The 16,792-nt window shown below is 41.5% G+C and overlaps 1 protein-coding gene across 7 annotated transcripts in view; it reads right to left on the bottom strand.

Moving 5' to 3' along the window:
* Positions 1-1,114: 1,114 nt before the first annotated feature.
* The window catches only part of LOC116039889 (multiple PDZ domain protein), a 52,843-nt gene continuing 37,165 nt past the window's right edge, over positions 1,115-16,792 (bottom strand). For 4 of the 7 annotated variants that reach the window (XM_035993701.1, XM_035993703.1, XM_035993706.1 and 1 more), the window contains 22 exons: positions 15,986-16,048; positions 15,689-15,757; positions 14,729-14,894; positions 13,503-13,699; positions 13,220-13,311; positions 12,559-12,637; positions 11,203-11,298; positions 11,046-11,120; positions 10,673-10,868; positions 10,441-10,586; positions 9,639-9,722; positions 8,330-8,523; positions 8,160-8,174; positions 5,661-5,808; positions 5,466-5,552; positions 5,267-5,363; positions 5,004-5,167; positions 2,772-2,876; positions 2,359-2,453; positions 2,029-2,152; positions 1,789-1,940; positions 1,115-1,753 (listed from right to left, as the gene is read on the bottom strand). In XM_035993701.1, the coding sequence (XP_035849594.1) occupies positions 1,794-1,940; positions 2,029-2,152; positions 2,359-2,453; positions 2,772-2,876; positions 5,004-5,167; positions 5,267-5,363; positions 5,466-5,552; positions 5,661-5,808; positions 8,160-8,174; positions 8,330-8,523; positions 9,639-9,722; positions 10,441-10,586; positions 10,673-10,868; positions 11,046-11,120; positions 11,203-11,298; positions 12,559-12,637; positions 13,220-13,311; positions 13,503-13,699; positions 14,729-14,894; positions 15,689-15,757; positions 15,986-16,048 (2,439 nt within the window). In that variant the 3' untranslated portion in view covers positions 1,115-1,753; positions 1,789-1,793. The remainder of the gene's footprint in view (positions 1,754-1,788; positions 1,941-2,028; positions 2,153-2,358; positions 2,454-2,771; positions 2,877-5,003; positions 5,168-5,266; positions 5,364-5,465; positions 5,553-5,660; positions 5,809-8,159; positions 8,175-8,329; positions 8,524-9,638; positions 9,723-10,440; positions 10,587-10,672; positions 10,869-11,045; positions 11,121-11,202; positions 11,299-12,558; positions 12,638-13,219; positions 13,312-13,502; positions 13,700-14,728; positions 14,895-15,688; positions 15,758-15,985; positions 16,049-16,792) is intronic. The other 3 variants (XM_035993705.1, XM_035993702.1, XM_035993704.1) reach the window with 3 other exon arrangements.

The raw sequence follows: 16,792 nt of genomic DNA, 5'->3' as shown, positions 1-16,792 counted from the left end.
TGGCAGATGTATACTGTGCAATAATCCAAAGTAAGGAGCAGTTTGATAGAGTAACAGCTGGTGCACTTGGAAGGTTGCCCTGCCTTTCACGATGCTTAACTATTTTTCATTTAAGAACATTATATTTTCATATTTGAGTTTATAGTCACTCTACTGAGGTTTAACTAGCTACTTTTCTCATTGGATTCAATTATGTGTTTTCAATTACTGTACAAAAAAGGATGCTGAAATAAGAATGATGTCTTCTTCAGGCATAAAAGGCACAACAAAAAGCAAAAGTGGAACACATTGAATCCAAAGGTCACTTTTATTTAATTCAGTGTGAATAACTTTAATACTGTCACATTGACAGTGCTAGAGACACATATTTAAAGTGATAAGACAGAGAACAGACACATTTCTCATAGACTAGACCACACAACACATGCCTAATGCTTTTAGGAGGTACACACTAGATGACTTTGTTTTGGGTAAACAATAAGGTCAGAATAAGCTCAGGTCCATTATATATTTATTTAACAATTTAAAAACTTAGGAAGAAACAATTGTCTACTCCAACTAGATAGCAGGTGCTTTTCCGTGCACTTCCATGAAGTGATTACTTAATACTTAAAAAAAATCCAAATACTGACATAATACCTTATATATTGGCTTTAGCAGCACTATATTTCAGTGAGTAGGTCATACACACGCACTCACAATTCTTCATCTAGCCAAATGTGCACTCAAACCACGCTTCTTAGTTTAAGGATTTCACATCTTTGTGTATTTACAATATGAGACTTCTAGCCATCAGCACTTAAAAAATGCTCTATTGGCCATTTTTGCTAAAACAACTGCGACTTTATGATAAGTTGATTAACACCAGTTGGAGCAGCATCGGCCTTACCGGATAATCAGCATGGTTAGTGGCCAACAGCAGTGCAATGCCAAAGACAAATAATGCTGTTATCAGCTAATACAGCCATTAGCTTAATTCTGCTAATCTGTTAACTGCCTCAAGGCCGTTTTCATGCTGCTTCATGCTCTGAATTTAGTGGGAGGTCATCTCTATAAGTAGACCCCAGACTGTTAAAAACCTTGAAGAATAGACCTCTCCTCTGTAGAAATAGTCTGATTTTGCTATAGGGTGCTCTCTGTTGTAAAAATACTCCTGAAAATAATGATCTTCCAATGCATTTATTTCAATGCAGGAAACGGCAAAAAAAAAAAAAAAAAATGTTTCAGTGAATACTTCAATCCAGAGCCATGGAATGTAATTGAGTTGAGCCAGGATTCTAATACTATTTACGGCCTCTTTAAGATTCATATAACAACTTAATTAAAACTGTATGGCTAGTTATGAATTCATATATCTACTTAACATACTATTTTGCAGGACTGTTTCAGTGATAAAAGCTCTTATCATGACTATACAGTACATAAGTCTACTTGCTGTAGACTTACGTGGGTCACAGTGTTCAAAGCTACATTGAGCAATAGGCCCCTTCATAATTATCAGTGTATGGTTGTTCCTATTTCAGTGTTCATATTTTCACAGATGAACAGCTGGTGATTTTAACACAATCGTCTAGTCGTGAAATAATGCTGGTTTGAGTTCTCCTACTGTTAGACATGACATCACACCTGCAAGCTGTGTTTCTATTTTAAAGTTTCAGTCTTTGTAGATGTGGATTAACTGTGGGTGTGATAAGAAGTGTAGGAAAATAACTGAAGATTGTGTGTGTGTGTGTGTGTGTGTGTTTTCGTGCACCTGTAGGTGGTAGCGGGTGTGTGTGTGTGCAATTGTGTGTCTATGACAGCACTGTGAGCGTGACCGTTCCTTTGGTCCTTTTCAGGATGCCAACGGCTTCTTCATGAGTGACGCCCTCCAGAGTCTGCCCGTTAACGGCCATTATCTGGTCTCCTCGCTTCAGGCGGCCGTCCTCCGCTGCTGCCCCCTAAACACACACACACGCAAATAGAGTTGCTTAATAACACACTGTTTGTCAATTCTGCAAATTTGAAATGGAGAAATGTGCTACGTACCTTTCCAAAAACAGTTTTAACGTAGATCGGCAAGTCTCCATGCGGGCTGCCGTACCCTCCGACTATACTGAAACCCAGTCCGTCTGGTCCTCTTTCAAGATTGATGGTCTTATACTGAGGTGGGCTGATGGGAAGACAAAGACAGTTAGGGACTACTGTATACGGACTACATTCGCTTCCGCAAAAAGAAGAAAAAAACATAACCGTCCCATTTTTTGTGACCTCCCCCCACCCTCATTTTCATACAGTACTTAGACAGGCTGACATAAGGGGTAAGATTGATGTTGACACACAGCAAAATGTTCTTTCTGTGTAATAACCACTTCATACCCGAGGTCATCCTGGAAGATGCAGCTGGGTGTGAGACCTGCAGCTGCCTGCTCCTGAGAGGGACCCGTCACGGTGGTGTCACCACCCGCTACCACCTACAGGTGCACGAAACACACACACACACACACACACACACACACACACACACACACACACACACACACACACTTTTATGGTATGGTAGACTTGCAAGATAAAGACTGATAGCATTGTGGTTGTGCTGGATGAGGGAGACAAGTTTTATGGTACTTCAAAGCCTGCCGCTGGTAGCCTTCGACTTTTCTTTTCAGGTTTGTACTTTGTACACAGATAAAGAATAGACTAGATTATTTAACTGTGTCTGCGTGTTTATCTAATTAGAACACAAAGGGAGTGTGTGTGTGTGTGTGTGTGTGAGTGAGAGAGAGAGAGACCTGCAGCTGTATGGTGCCTGTGGCGTTCTTGAGCAGAGTGACAGCCTGTGAGTGGGTCATGCCTTCAGCAGAGGTTCCACAGATACTGACGATGCGGTCCCCAATCTAGACAAGTGAGAGTTTCATACAATTAAAAGGATACATGAGAGAAAACCAACTTGGCACGTTCAGCTGTGAAGCTGGCTTTCTCCATGTTTCTGACACATCAGTGTTTGGGTTGGAAATAGAGATGTTCCGATAGAGGGTTTTCACGACGCGTCATCAGACGCGTCATCAGACCCGAAGTCGCCATGTTGGAGGTACTCCGCATCACAACAAAGCATAGGCACTGAAGTAAATCCCGAACGGCGTCAAGGAAAATGGTTAATTATTGCCGTGTTTTAGGTTAGGTCAGACCGAGAAAAACATTTGGAATATTATCGACTTCCAAAAGTTATTAAAAACAAGGGAGAGGAATGCCAGAAGTTATCAGAGGAAAGGAGGCACTTGTGGTTGGCAAAGCTTAACCAGGATCTACTGAGGGAAAAATCTTGTTCGGTCTTTGAAATGAAAAAAAAAAAACTATTGAGAGTCAATTGGCTACACCTTGAGTATCACAATGATATCATACAGTTAAGGTTAGGTTGATTAAAGACGTTATTGCATTACTTACTTTGGCTTCACAACACATTGGTCGTTAATGACTTGGTACTGCGTCTCCCTCACCCATCCACACACCATCTGGTTATAAGCCTCCAAACTTTTGTAGGATTTAAGGTCTTCCGCTGTGTATGGGCTCGGCGAAAAAAACAGGTAGTTGACTATATCGGGATATGCAACTGAAGGAAGAATCACCGGGTCGCCATGGATCCAAGAAGAGGGAGCCAACTTGTAGGGATCTGCACCGCCAGTAAACTGTAATTTCTCAATATATCGCGCCTTTTTTGTGGTCCAAGTCCTTCCATGCCTTTGCATCTTGGACGCGTTTTGATGAGCTTTTCTGTTGTTTAGATATAAAGTATTAAAGCATCCAAAGTGCACAATACTCCATTACTCCATTCAGTTGTTTACACCGAGTGCCTCCAACATGGCCGCGCATCCAGGTTACCGCCCAGAACGTGACGTCGGTGAAAACCCTCTATACCGATACCAGTATCGGCTCCGATACTGCCTAAAATGCTGGTATCGGGAAGTACTGGAGTTTATGCACCGATCCGATACCACGTAATAAAGCCCTAAAGAAAATCTACGTCAAGTAGTTTATTTATGTTCTTTTTCTGTTATGACTGACTGTCAAACTGCATAGAGTGACCTGTGAAAGTTCTGTGGCGTTCATTGTTTGTGTTTGTTCATGTTTCACAAAGAGTTTAACCTAAGCCAGACTGACATCAAAGATAGAAATCATATCACATCCATACAGGGATAGTAGTATACAGTTGTTAAAACATAATAAAATATATGACACACTGGTATTGGATCAGTACTCGGTATCGGGCGATACGGAAGTTCAGGTATCGGAATCGGTATCGGGAAGCAAAAAATGGTATCGGGCGATCTCTAGTTGGAAACAATGGTAACAACAATGGAAATGTAACACAAGTTAGCTCTGTGGAGTATAAAACACTCAAATGTTTTCTTAATCCCTAAAACCGGTATGAATATGTGTCACCACTTTTCAAAGCGTGCAGAAGTGCCGTTATGTGATTTCTATGATGTTACTTCACAAAGGTCTGGATAACTCTGCATGATAACAGGATGTGGCTAATACTATTTGAAAATGTAATTCTCCAAACCTTACAAAAGCAAAACTATGCTTGTGTTCGGCTGAGTAATTTCAATATGTAGCGTTCTTATCTCTCATTCCCGCAGAAAAGATAAAGCAGCATGAATAAACTATTCAAGCTTTCCTCCCATTCATTTCAATGAGCCCTTCTGTAGGCTTAATGATCTGAATGCAGGAGTGGGAGATTTATTATCCGTGTTAGCAATGGCTTTTGTCCTCCTCCAGTCTGTGTCACACAGAGCTACTATTGTCACTTTCTCTGTCATTTAACTGCTAAGGTCACTGCTTAAGGCTGTAGGTTCTTGACCTTTGGGAGTCACACAGAGTAAAGTGAGTGGGAATGACATAGCTGTTCATAATTAAGATTCACATTCAATCCTACACAATAATTACTGACATGCAAATTCTTAGTCTTGTATTCCGCTGGAAGCTGAATAAAGGTTACTGAGAGGGAGGTGTAAATCTCGTACCTTGAGCTTCTGGGTCTGAGCAGCCAGGCCAACAGGATTCATCATGGCGATAAAAATGGGAATATCACCCAGAGGGCTGCCCACGCCCCCTGCTATACTGATACCCAGAGAATCACTGGGACCTTTAGTGAACTCAACTGTTCTAGTGTCCTGATGCTCTGGAGCTGCAAGGAAGCAAACGTGCAAAATGTTAGGATGCCTTGTACACAATTTATTTTTTCCTATGACCGCCTCAAATTAAAATCCCTTCTGAAGATACCTACAATCTGGATTCCTGCTTAGTTTGACAGAGTCACTGGGCACGTTCCCGGAGTCTGAACATGACTGTGAGGCCACCTTGGTGCTGCCTGTTTCACTCATCTGAAACAAAGACATTCAGCGCTGTTACTTTCTTTGTTTTGTTGTTCTGTCAGAACAATTTCTATTCAACATTAAAATGTTATCCTTCAAAGATTACAGTACCTGACTACATTGAGACAGCCGTCTTTCTGAGTGGAAAGGGCCTGCTTTAAACCTCCCTACTTCCATTATTATAGGCCCCACGCAGCACTACAACACAAGGCACATTATTTTGAATACAGTTATCCAACACAGTTTGAAGATGATGTGTCATTCACTAACTATGGTTCCTTCTGAGGGCCAGAGCAATAGATGTACCTTGAGTAGTGCAGCTACGGCCTCCTGAGTGGTCGACCTGACATCCTCCCCGTTGACCGACAGGATCTGGTCGCCCTGCATCAGTCGGCCGTCAGTGTCCACCAAACCTCCTTTCACAATGTCGGACACAAACACTCCTGTGTCATTCCTGGTAGGAAAGGTTGAAAGTTGGGACAGTGCAATATCATTTATTACTGTAAGTCATACTGTAATTTTCTCTACTAGTTGACCCTAATCGTATCATACTGCTGACGGGAATATGTAATTGGTAATATACTATTGATCCAGCTATTTTCACATTTTTCCAATGGACGTCTGCACAATTGTGGCTTACGTTCCTGGGAAGCGGCAGACGGCTGGTAAGATGGAATATTTAATAGCAACTGTGACCTCAATAAATGTTTTCCATCTCGAATCCTGCATATTTTTACTGTGAACATTCAGACCCAAAAAAGTGAGAAGCTATCATGTATTATTGAGAAAACACTACTTTAACTGCACAATACTGACTTCAACTAACTTAGTCAGTTCCTTTCCTCTAATTAGTGTATTGGTGGCATTTCTAAGAATCCTTCATGTTAAGGAGATATTAAGCGTTTATGAGAAGCATTTCTTGCGGATTGTTTGCTTGATTGACATGCGTCTACACCTCTACCAAAGTCAGCTGTGGTGATGTCACCTGCTTGTCCCACCTCAGCCCCTGCCAGGCTTTTACCCCTTTGACCCCTATATCTGCCAAATAAGCAGTGAGTGCTTAACAAACCAGTTGGTTTTGTCACAGGAAAATACAATTGGACCTTCTTCGTCTAAAGCCAAAGGTCATCATAGTCACACATGTGCTTGCTGAGTACTGACCTTTGGGAAATTAAGTTAAAGGAGAATTCCGGTCGATTTCAACACGTAGCTCTGTTTGTAAATTTGGAGTGCTGTCAATAGCGAGAAAAACGAAAACAATCAGTGTTGCCTACACCGTGTTATCCTCCTGCTAGAGTTAGCACCCAGGAGGCTGAAACAGGGCAAGTTTTAAACATGCTTTAAGCCTCTTAACATGTTCGAAATGTCATTACAAGTGCCTACCCATGTGAAGTGATTCCTTCCAAGTGAACACAGTGAATCTGACTGCAGTAGATGTGAAAGAAATGCATAAAAGTTCTGCTAATTCAGCTCTGTTTGCTTGCTTCAGGACCGGCTACAAACTACAACACCGAAAAGAGATACAACATTTTTTTCAAAAATAGGCATATGCTTATTTTTTTTAAAGTAAGTGATGTAGTACAACTAGCAGGAGACAAGTTGTAATTGAGGTAAGTTTGGAGACACTACCTTATTTAATCATTAAATTAATAAATATTTTTGTTGTATCTCTTTTCGGTGTTGTAGTTTGTAGATGGTCCCTAAGTCTTGCCGTCTCAACACCGGAACTAACCAGAGCTGAATTAGCACAACTTTTATGCATTTCTTTTACATCTACTGCAGTCAGATTCACTGTGTTCACTCGGAAGGAATCACTTCACATACACAAACTGTAGCAGGAGGATAACGCGGTGTAGGCAACACCGATTGTTTTCGTTTTTCTTGCTATTTGACAGCACTCCAAATTTACAAACAACAGAGCTACGTGTTGAAATGGACCGGAATTCTCCTTTAACTGCAGAGACCTGCGTCTGTTTTCCAAAAGCACATCTCTTCTGTTGACTTTGCATATCTGAAGTGCAAATCTCCACGTAGATTAAACCAACACAAGCAGAAGCTGTGAAGAGAGGCAACTTGATCATACAATCCCCAGTGCCAGAGATCCTTGGCTGTCACAGCTCCTCACCACTAACTGCTAGCTTGCAATTTCCATTTTAGCCCAGGATTTAAGGTTGTCTGTTACGTTGCAGCCTTTTCCATCCTATGGAGCGTTTCAGTTGTTTTTTTTTCCACTTGTGTAGCTAAACCACTTTGACAGAGGCAAAGATTTACAACTACATTTAAAGTTGAACTGCCTACTGCTGTCCAAGCTGTGCAACCCACGACCCTAACCTGACAAACCTTCAGTTGTCTTACTGAGGTTTGTATTTTTCTGACAAATTGATTTAAACATGGAACCAAAAATTGTATGCACCCTCATTAACACACTTGGACAAATCCAGAGTTATAAATTATTCACACACACATAATCAGCTGTGCATATGCAGGTGTGGTCTGTGTAAGCCATTCCTGAGGGTTGTCCCAGAGGTGAGATCAATCACCACACTACACACACCTATGGACCCGCAGGCCTTTTCCCAAATGTGCCCTTAACCAGTAAATGCTACTGCGAGAATAGAAGCCGGAGCTGAGTTTATGTGTAAGACGGTCTACAGTTTGCCAATCCTAGTAAGACTTGTGTAAATCTTCCTCCACAGCTCTAATGGGAAGGAAAGTAAAAAAGTTCCTGTGTATTTCTCTAACTCTCTATACACTACACACTATCTACTGTATATCTAAATATACAGGTCTTTTAACAATGATTACCTCTCGTCCCGTGATCTGCATTAAAAAAAGAAAAATACATACAGTTACTGCTGTCCAACTATGTGGAAGATTACTCGTATGCTAACTCTTTTTGTGACCATAATAAGCAACGTAATAATAACTGCATAGTATTAAGCAGTAGTACTGTACTAATAATAAATCTGTCTCACCTCCTCCCTACAATGCTCAGGCCCAGGCCCTGGCCAGGCCTCTTGTGGAGCTCCACAGTGAAGGAGTCCCACAGGTCTTCCTCCTTGTACTGGGCCTCGTCCCTGTAGACCACCAGCCGGACTCTCTGCGGGGTCTGCCGCAGCACATTGATGGCTTCATCATGACTGGCTGCACGCAGGTCGATGCCGTTCACCTGCGACCAGAGAAAAGGAGGTTAGTATTTGTGTGCGCCAGTAATATGGTGTTGTCCTATTGTAGTAACAATTGGCCAACAGAAAAATATAATAACAGACAGACTAATGTCTTAATAATCCTAACTATTGTTCATATTTTCAAAAAATGACTGAACTGTACTTCTGCAAAGTAGCGAAGCCCTTTTCTTCTATTCCTGATATAAAGTGAATGCAGCAGAGGGCCTAATTTAATGCTAAACTGATTTTTCCTTTTAACTGCTGAGGTCACATTTCTTCTTAAGAAATCCAAACTGCTGAGCTTTTTGAACACTGGATCATAATATTAAAAATGTTACAACGCTTAGATTTTCCTTAAGGGAAGCAGACTTCCCACTAAAGTCTGTGAGAAGCGTAAGTGGTCAGTGTAAGGATTGATGTCCTGCTTCTTTTACCACATTAAAGAGGGGAAATAGCCCATTAGCTATCGCCATGGACATGCAAAGGATTTTTCCCATCACAGCTAATGGCATTGCTGTGGACTGGGAAACCGCGTTTTTTTACTTTTCCCTCTCTGAGCCTATTCTCTAAACACAGCAGGCTTGGCTTAAGGACAGAAATGAATAGTAGAGGGCAATTAAGTCATAAGGGTGTGTATGTGTGGATGTGCATGCATGTGTGCCTTTCAATTCAGGTCTACTGATTGAGCTGCCATAACAGAAGTCTTGTGCTCCACCCCTGCCCTCCCTCTGTGACAAAGCATAAGGTCAGATGCAGGGCAAATCCAAGTTGAGCTGATACGCAACCTGTCTCTCCACATGATGCATGCAGGATTCATACCAGTGGTTACTTTCCCCTTACTTTTTGACTTTTTAACATTCTTCAGTACTTGTCTCACTAACAGCAATACGTTGTTTGTGATAGATTTTTTTGTTGCCAAAAATTAATATCATTTTTAGATATATTTGAGATGTATTTTATTAACGAATGTATCGCATGTCTTCCTTGAATGAACTTGGGAACCCAAGCTTTCATGTTAAAGCTCCTCAGGCAGCCACGTCTCAGTTATTGAAATGTGTTCAGCCTCTTTTTATTTTAGGTCACATGTAACGCTCATTATACCGCCGTGGACCCGCACCTCTAGGATTTGGTCTCCTGCCCAAAGCCTGCCATCTTTGGAGGCTGCCCCTTCTTCATAAACTTCATGGATAATGATGGCCCCCTGGAGTGAGAGGGAAAAAAACAGAGCAAATAAGAACAGAATAGCAGAAGAAGGTGAACAGGAATTCTAGGAGATGATTTGCAGTAATGATTTCTTTGGAGGAAATAACAGTAAATAGTGGGAGGGGGAACAGTAATTGTACAGGGAACATGTCGAAGATAATAATACATTTTGCATTTGACAGCAGACAGACATTATTTCAGACATTATTTTGGATTCTCATTCTGAGTGTGTATGTTCCTGACTTCTAGTGTGTTTTCTCTGCGTTCCAGTGTGAGTGTCATTTGGGGTTCAGAGGTTACATTCCAGGGCTGGATATTGTGTGCTGCGGCCGAGGCCAGACAAAGAGCTGCTCGTCCAAGCCTGACTGAGCAGACAGAATAGATGGGCTGAGGAGAGGACGACGGAAGGAGGAGGGAGCCTGTGACAACATCATTTCCTACATTCCTGAGCCACCATGGCTATTTGGAACCTGCGTTATACCACCACCAAAGATTCTAAGTGGGTGGCATGGTGGGTGTAACTTAAAAATACAGTCATGCAACTTTTTAAAGTCATTAAAAATTTACAGTATGTTTCAACAAAAAGGATTGTAGATTGGAAACAGTGCAAATATGTATTAACCTTATTTGTGTAGTGACAGTCATGTTTTTTGTATTATTTTAGTGAATGGATATACCCTTATTACCAGATTGTAATTTATATTTTAGTTTCCTACCAGCAGGGTGTCACAGCCTCCCACGATGCTAAGGCCCAGGCCTGTGCGGCCCTTGGAGATGTCGATGGTGGTCTCACAGCCGGGGATGATGGGACAGGTCGCCGGGTCGCAGGCCAGAGTGGAAGGGGTGGAAGAGCGACTCAGACCTAAAATAGAAGAGGTGTACAGTAACCTGATTGATCCTCAAATTATCTTCCTGAATAAGAAGTCAAACTTCTTAAAGGGGACTCACTAGTGACTGCTTCCGCCTCCTGTTGACTCAGGGTAGTCGTGGCGGCACTAAGCATGCTGGGTAGGCTGGCAAGGACGTCAGGCGAGCAATCACCGTCCTGGCAGGTTGACTGGAGAGAGGACAAGGAAGAGGGGGTCTCATTTGTAGAGAAGGCTACCTTCACTGGACCTTTGGCTTTTCTCAGTAGAGAATTGACCTAAAACACAGTAGAATTACTAATCAGACTCTTTACATCATGACTGTTGTTGTTTTCTAAGTAATTCTTATGAAAACAACAAATGTCAAGTTCATTACATTTGGAAATGTAAGTAAATCCTTGCCTTTACAGGAAATACAATATGATGATTACAGTTTATTTCCAATGACGCTGTACCTCTTCCACAGTGTAGCCTAGCACAGATTCACCATTCACAGCTAAGAGTTTGTCCCCTGGTTTCATGCAGCCCTCCTGCATAGAGCAGATCACAATTTTGATTATAAATCAACTGTATAATGTACACAAACCATATGCTGCATTGTGTAATACATACTTTGCCTGTGTGCCCTTTCCCTTCAAATATACTCTGAATCTCAACTCCACTCTCAGTGTTCCCCTCCACGAAGGTGATGCCAGGTCCTCCGTCCTCCTATTGGAGAACAACATGATTGCATAAAAAGGAGTAAAATAGATATAATTTAGTACAGTCTAAACATAGCCTGCAGACTGACACATAGCTGTAACATGAGCTAAGTAACGTAGCTGCACCAGCTGCCGAAAACAAGCATAACTGATGACAATTATCTCCAGAAGGATAATTAGTCACAGCTTCACCTTCCATCCTTCACACTTCTGATCTTTTGTTCCCAGCGGGGAACTTTTTGTGCTTGCGTGTTCATATCAATGAGCTGCCCAGATGCTGCTGCATTTACACTGTCATCCCCTGTCGCCTTACATACCATATGGATAGTCCCAAACCGGGGCTACCATCAAAGTCTCTTTTTCACTCATTTCTTTTTATTTGGTTAGTTCACTGGAATCACAGACATAACATGTTTTCCAAAGGACCTCTTGTTGTATGTAGCCATGCAGATGTTTATAGTTTAATGGGTAAGAGTTTGAGATAACACCTGGTGAGACTTCTTTTATATGATGGAGCTAAATGGATGGTGTTATTGGTGGTGCTCAAACGTTTCAAAGAATGACAAAATAATCCACAAACCTCACTGTGAGCAGTTTTCTGTGGGAACTATTTTCTGGAAAAGACATGTCGCTTGTGAGATATTTCTTTTAATGTCAGACATCTTGGCAAATAAAAAAAGAAAATACCTGCATTGCTAGAAAGAAGACACCACAAAGGGGCAACAATCTGTTCCTCTTTTTATTATTTGGGTGAACTGAGCCTTTATGTCCCTTTTGGAACTGCTCTTCTCCCATTGACGTGTTTTGTTTATTCACCCTTTCATTTGACAATTGTCTGTCTCTTTTCTCTTTCCTGGCAGCTTGTCAGACTTGACTGCTCCTGTGTGCTCCCTCTCTCTTTCTCTATCATACCCCATTGACTTTTTTTGTGTAAACCTCCCTCATTATAGCATATTTGCTTCCAAGACTTCCTCTCTATTATTGTCTTTATTTTGGGATTTCAAAAGAACAGGGTTGTCCTATGTGTATTTTGAAGTATGGGCATCACCGTTAGCAGCAGTTGTTTCTAGCTGTGAGGAAACGGGCAGTAGTTGATACAGTATTTAGTAAATAACTTAAACTTGTGTTCGTGTCTGTTGGCTAGTGGGAAGACAGTACTGAGTGTGTTTGTGGTTTTTGGTTGTCTTGGGAGTTACACACAGGCTTGGGAGGTTAGGAACTCCAGGACCACACAACGTGTGTGTGTGTGTGTGTGTGTGTGTTATACCTCAGTGTGGGGCCCCACTTTGTCTCCTTCGTGTTCGCTCACAGGTCCCACAGCCATCTGGTTCAGCGCCTCCGTGTTCCTGTTCCAAAGAGTCATAACTCACGTAAATCGTCGCTCCTCTGCTTTGTGACAGCGGAGCCATGATTTACGTGGGCTGATCACAGTGTCTCTTCCAGGGTTCAGAAAAGGGATACGAGTTAAGTAGAAGGTTAAGTAGTGTGATTTTGGCAAGGACTGTTTGAGGCAAGGGTCAAGGATCAAACGTGTCTGACTCTGTGCTGATATGTCAGTTGCTATGTCCCAATTACATACTGCATAGGAACTGTATACAGTTTATACTACATACTAATCTTTATAGTATATTGTTTTTTTGTAGTTAGTGTACAAGAAATGACCGTTCACTGTTTTATACTAGCTAATAAATATGCATGAGAGAGAATCTGTTAGTCACCACTGAATGTGGATTACTTCACCTTCAAGTGCATCCTTCTGTTGAATTACAATAGCTCCCTCTATTGAATTTTGAATAACATTACAATAGACTTGAACTTTTTCAGGTTTGTTTTCATCATAAGCAGTCTAACAATGAAATGTAGTTGCTGTTGCCATGGAAATGTATTCATAGAGGCTTTATAATAGGAAGACAAATGTTGTTTTTTACCTGACAAAGATGATTTTGACTTTGGATGGAGAGCTCTTGATTATGGAGGATGCATTCTGGTGACTGTGGCCATAAAGGACTTGCCCATTGATCTAACAGGATACAAAAATATAGAATTATACACACCTTTTCTCCAAGAGTAAATATGTAATACAAAACAGACGCCAAAAGACATGCACAGAAAAGCATGCTTAAATTCTAGATAAAAGATATTAAGGAGTCACATATCCGGCCAACTTTTGTTTTCAAACCCACGAGAGACCACAATCAATACACATCTTACCTCCAGCAGCTCATCCCCCACTACCATACGTTTGTCCAGGCCGGCTGCCCCATTGGGATCTATTCCCACCACAAACGCACTCATGCGAGAGCGGTCCCTGTTCCCCGCCAGGCTGAGGCCCAGGCCTGCCTTGCCTTTCTCCAGCTCAATCATGTGTATGACACCGGGGAGGCTGCCATAGCGCTGGATTATGTTCTCTGAAAGAAGCAGGTAAAGTCGTTGCAGACAGATGTAAGATGACAATACTGCTGAATAGGGCCTGATTTGTCTTGAATCTGGGTTTCCATACCAGTTTATGTCATGTTGCTCAAAAAAGGGAAAGGTGTTTGGATTGGGTGAGATGCGTAGGCACCAAAAGTAAAAATGGTAAAAGTTTTAAATGTCAGAGTGCTGGGTTTCTATCTCTTTGTCTCAATCTTATGTCCATTGTTATCCCTTCCCTTCTCACTCCAGTCCCCTCTCTTTCTCCCTCCACCTCTGCTGTCTCTGGTGTGTTAGATAGCCACTGTTCAGACCAATGGGCTCCTGTTGTTCTGGGCTCCCTGCCACTGTTGGACCATCAGTCCTGTACTAATCTCCACAACTCACCTCCCTGGGCCCTAACCTCATCAATCTTATCCCCGCAGGATGGGAACACACTCCCGCACACACACATTCACAACACTCCCAAGTGTCTGGAGGCTGGAAGTCTGTCCTTTATGCTGGTTGCCTGACTTGAATGTGGCTGACTGTGACCCGTTCTCCTTGAAGCGGTGAGTGCATCCTACATTAGAGCGTCTGCAGGATGCTAACAGTTTAATTGGGACATTGAGTCCTTTAGATTTTGCTAAAGTACAGCCACCTCAAGCATGTGAATCAGTGCTCTTTTTATTGCAGACTCTGGATGGCTTTATGAGCAGGCAGGAAACAAAATGTACCTTTGAGGACCTCTAGTGGTGATAAAGCATGCTACAGCTAGTAAATCAATATACTATCTGTCTCCTTTTAATGTATTCTTTTTAGCTGAAACTTCCAGGAGTATATGATGCAAGTCTCTAGAACCACACCATCCTCACGAGTCACATTCACACCAATAATGCACACACAAACACACAGGATTTACTTATGACAGGTCAGTGTGAAATGAAATAAACCAATGAAAAACAATGTAACAAATTACATCTTTTTACTGCTGGTTCTAACCGAATATATAATTGCACCCTTAGAAAAAGATGAAGGGAACTCACTCCAGCTGTATCCAAACTCATCCTCCACCACCTGCTCCTCCTCTGTCTCAGCAGGTCTTCCAGGAATCTCTGTCAGCGTGTCTGTATCGGTCTCTCCCACATGGGGCACCACTGGCAGGAGGACAGTGCTGGTGGGAGATGTCTTCGCCGCTTCACGCTTTGCCAGCTGTCACGCCACAGATGGAGTTGGAAGATAGTTTATTAGTGAAAGGTAAAGAAAAGGAGGAACGTTTTATCTTTGTACTTAAGTTTGAATTAACTTGATATGAGGTTTACAGAGATAGGAAAACACGTGAGCGCTGTTGATGTAATCGACAGAAGCCATGTGCTTGGTTCACATTAACAGCTTCATCCGTTTTAGCAGGATAGGTTAGTTTTAGCCTGAGGAATAATGATGTGATTATTCCATATAAATGCCACAGGCTCAAATCAGAATGAGGTTAATAAGAAAATAGCTTAATTTATAATAACATTATGCTTACTGAGTCATAAATGAGACATTTAATTGCTTAATTATTACTGATGTAATTGCTTATCATTAAATTAGTAATTACAATTAAACATTCAACCATCATGTGTGCACTTACCTGAAAACCAAGAGCAACAAATCACACTTTTGATTACTTAATTGTTGCTTAAATACAAAAGCTGAGTACAAACAAGATGTCAAGCCAAACAATCTAAAATTGGCTTTTGTCATCCACTGAAGTACAGCTCAAGATTTAAAAAACAAAACAAAAAAATTAACAAAAAGCAAAAGACAAAACAAAACATGTTCTGATTCCACAAAAATGTACAAAGGAAGTCAAACAGATGGAGGAGATGTTAGGACACATACGAGTGTATGCATGTACAGCATGAGTATATTCAGTACATGAACTATAATGTGGTGTATCGACATATCTGTACGAGCATACACAGAAAGGGAAAGTGGAAAGCACAACACAGAGACCCACAAACCTTAAACGGGGTAGGAGTGAAAGGGTTAATTGGGGAGAGGCGGAAAAGTCTACTGTGACTGTAACCCTCCTATGGAGAAGAGACAAAGGGCAACAACTTTAGATGACGACACATCGCTGACAGATACCTACATCTATTGACAGACATATGCCAGGGTTGCGTTTGACAACATATTGAGTGCAAAAGTTGAACACATCTACTTCTTATATTTCAGACCTGGTTCTGTGGACTGTGGAACGACGACAAACACAAAACACTGATACAAGTTGTCAGAGGAGGGTAATTGGAAACACCAACCTTGTCCTTATTGTCCCTTGTCATAGCTGCAGCTCTCTCCTCACTGGAGTCTGTTACCGATGACTGCGGCATATAAGACAGACATGAAGGTAAATCACTATACTCTACATCAGACATTCACAATAGCAGTGCAAGATATATTGACTCAATATCGTTATCGCAATATCACGTTGCGCAATATATCTTGGGGTGCAAGATATATCGATTCAATATCGTTATCGCCATATATCGAAAGTGTTGCAATAAGTATGCACTATTTTGTTTATTTTGTGGAGCGCTGCGTCCCGTCCGCTGGCTATGTGGCTGTGTTGTGTTTGATGTAGAGCCCGTTTGAAACGTTATAATGATCATGTTTCATTGGCCAGTTACCGTGCCACTTGCACATGTTAGTGCACGTCAGCGCACGGGTCCAGTACGTGACGAACTCTATGGAGCGTACCACGTGTCCGCATATTTCGACAGAGTGACAGTGTAAGTGAAGAAATAGATAGAGACAACAAAACGGAACGAATCAGAGAAGCGAAAGAAAAGTTGTGTCCTGTTCTCTTTATATATTTATTTTATACTGTACAACCAGTAAAACTGTTCTGTAGACATGGTCCTTATTCATTTATTCATGTTGTGCCAGTCCAATACGACCGTCAGATGAAATAAACCTTGTGTTGTAAGAAAACTTTAATTTGTTATGAATCTATTTTGATGCGTTTTCCCGTAATCAAAATTAATATTGATATTGCAGTATTCATAATCGATATCGCAATATCACATTTTGTCAATATCGTGCAAACCTAATTCACAATATGGAAT

Source organism: Sander lucioperca, chromosome 17 (assembly GCF_008315115.2).
Source record: "Sander lucioperca isolate FBNREF2018 chromosome 17, SLUC_FBN_1.2, whole genome shotgun sequence".
NCBI classification, from domain to species: domain Eukaryota; kingdom Metazoa; phylum Chordata; class Actinopteri; order Perciformes; family Percidae; genus Sander; species Sander lucioperca.
This window is presented reverse-complemented; position numbering and strand designations above follow the sequence as displayed.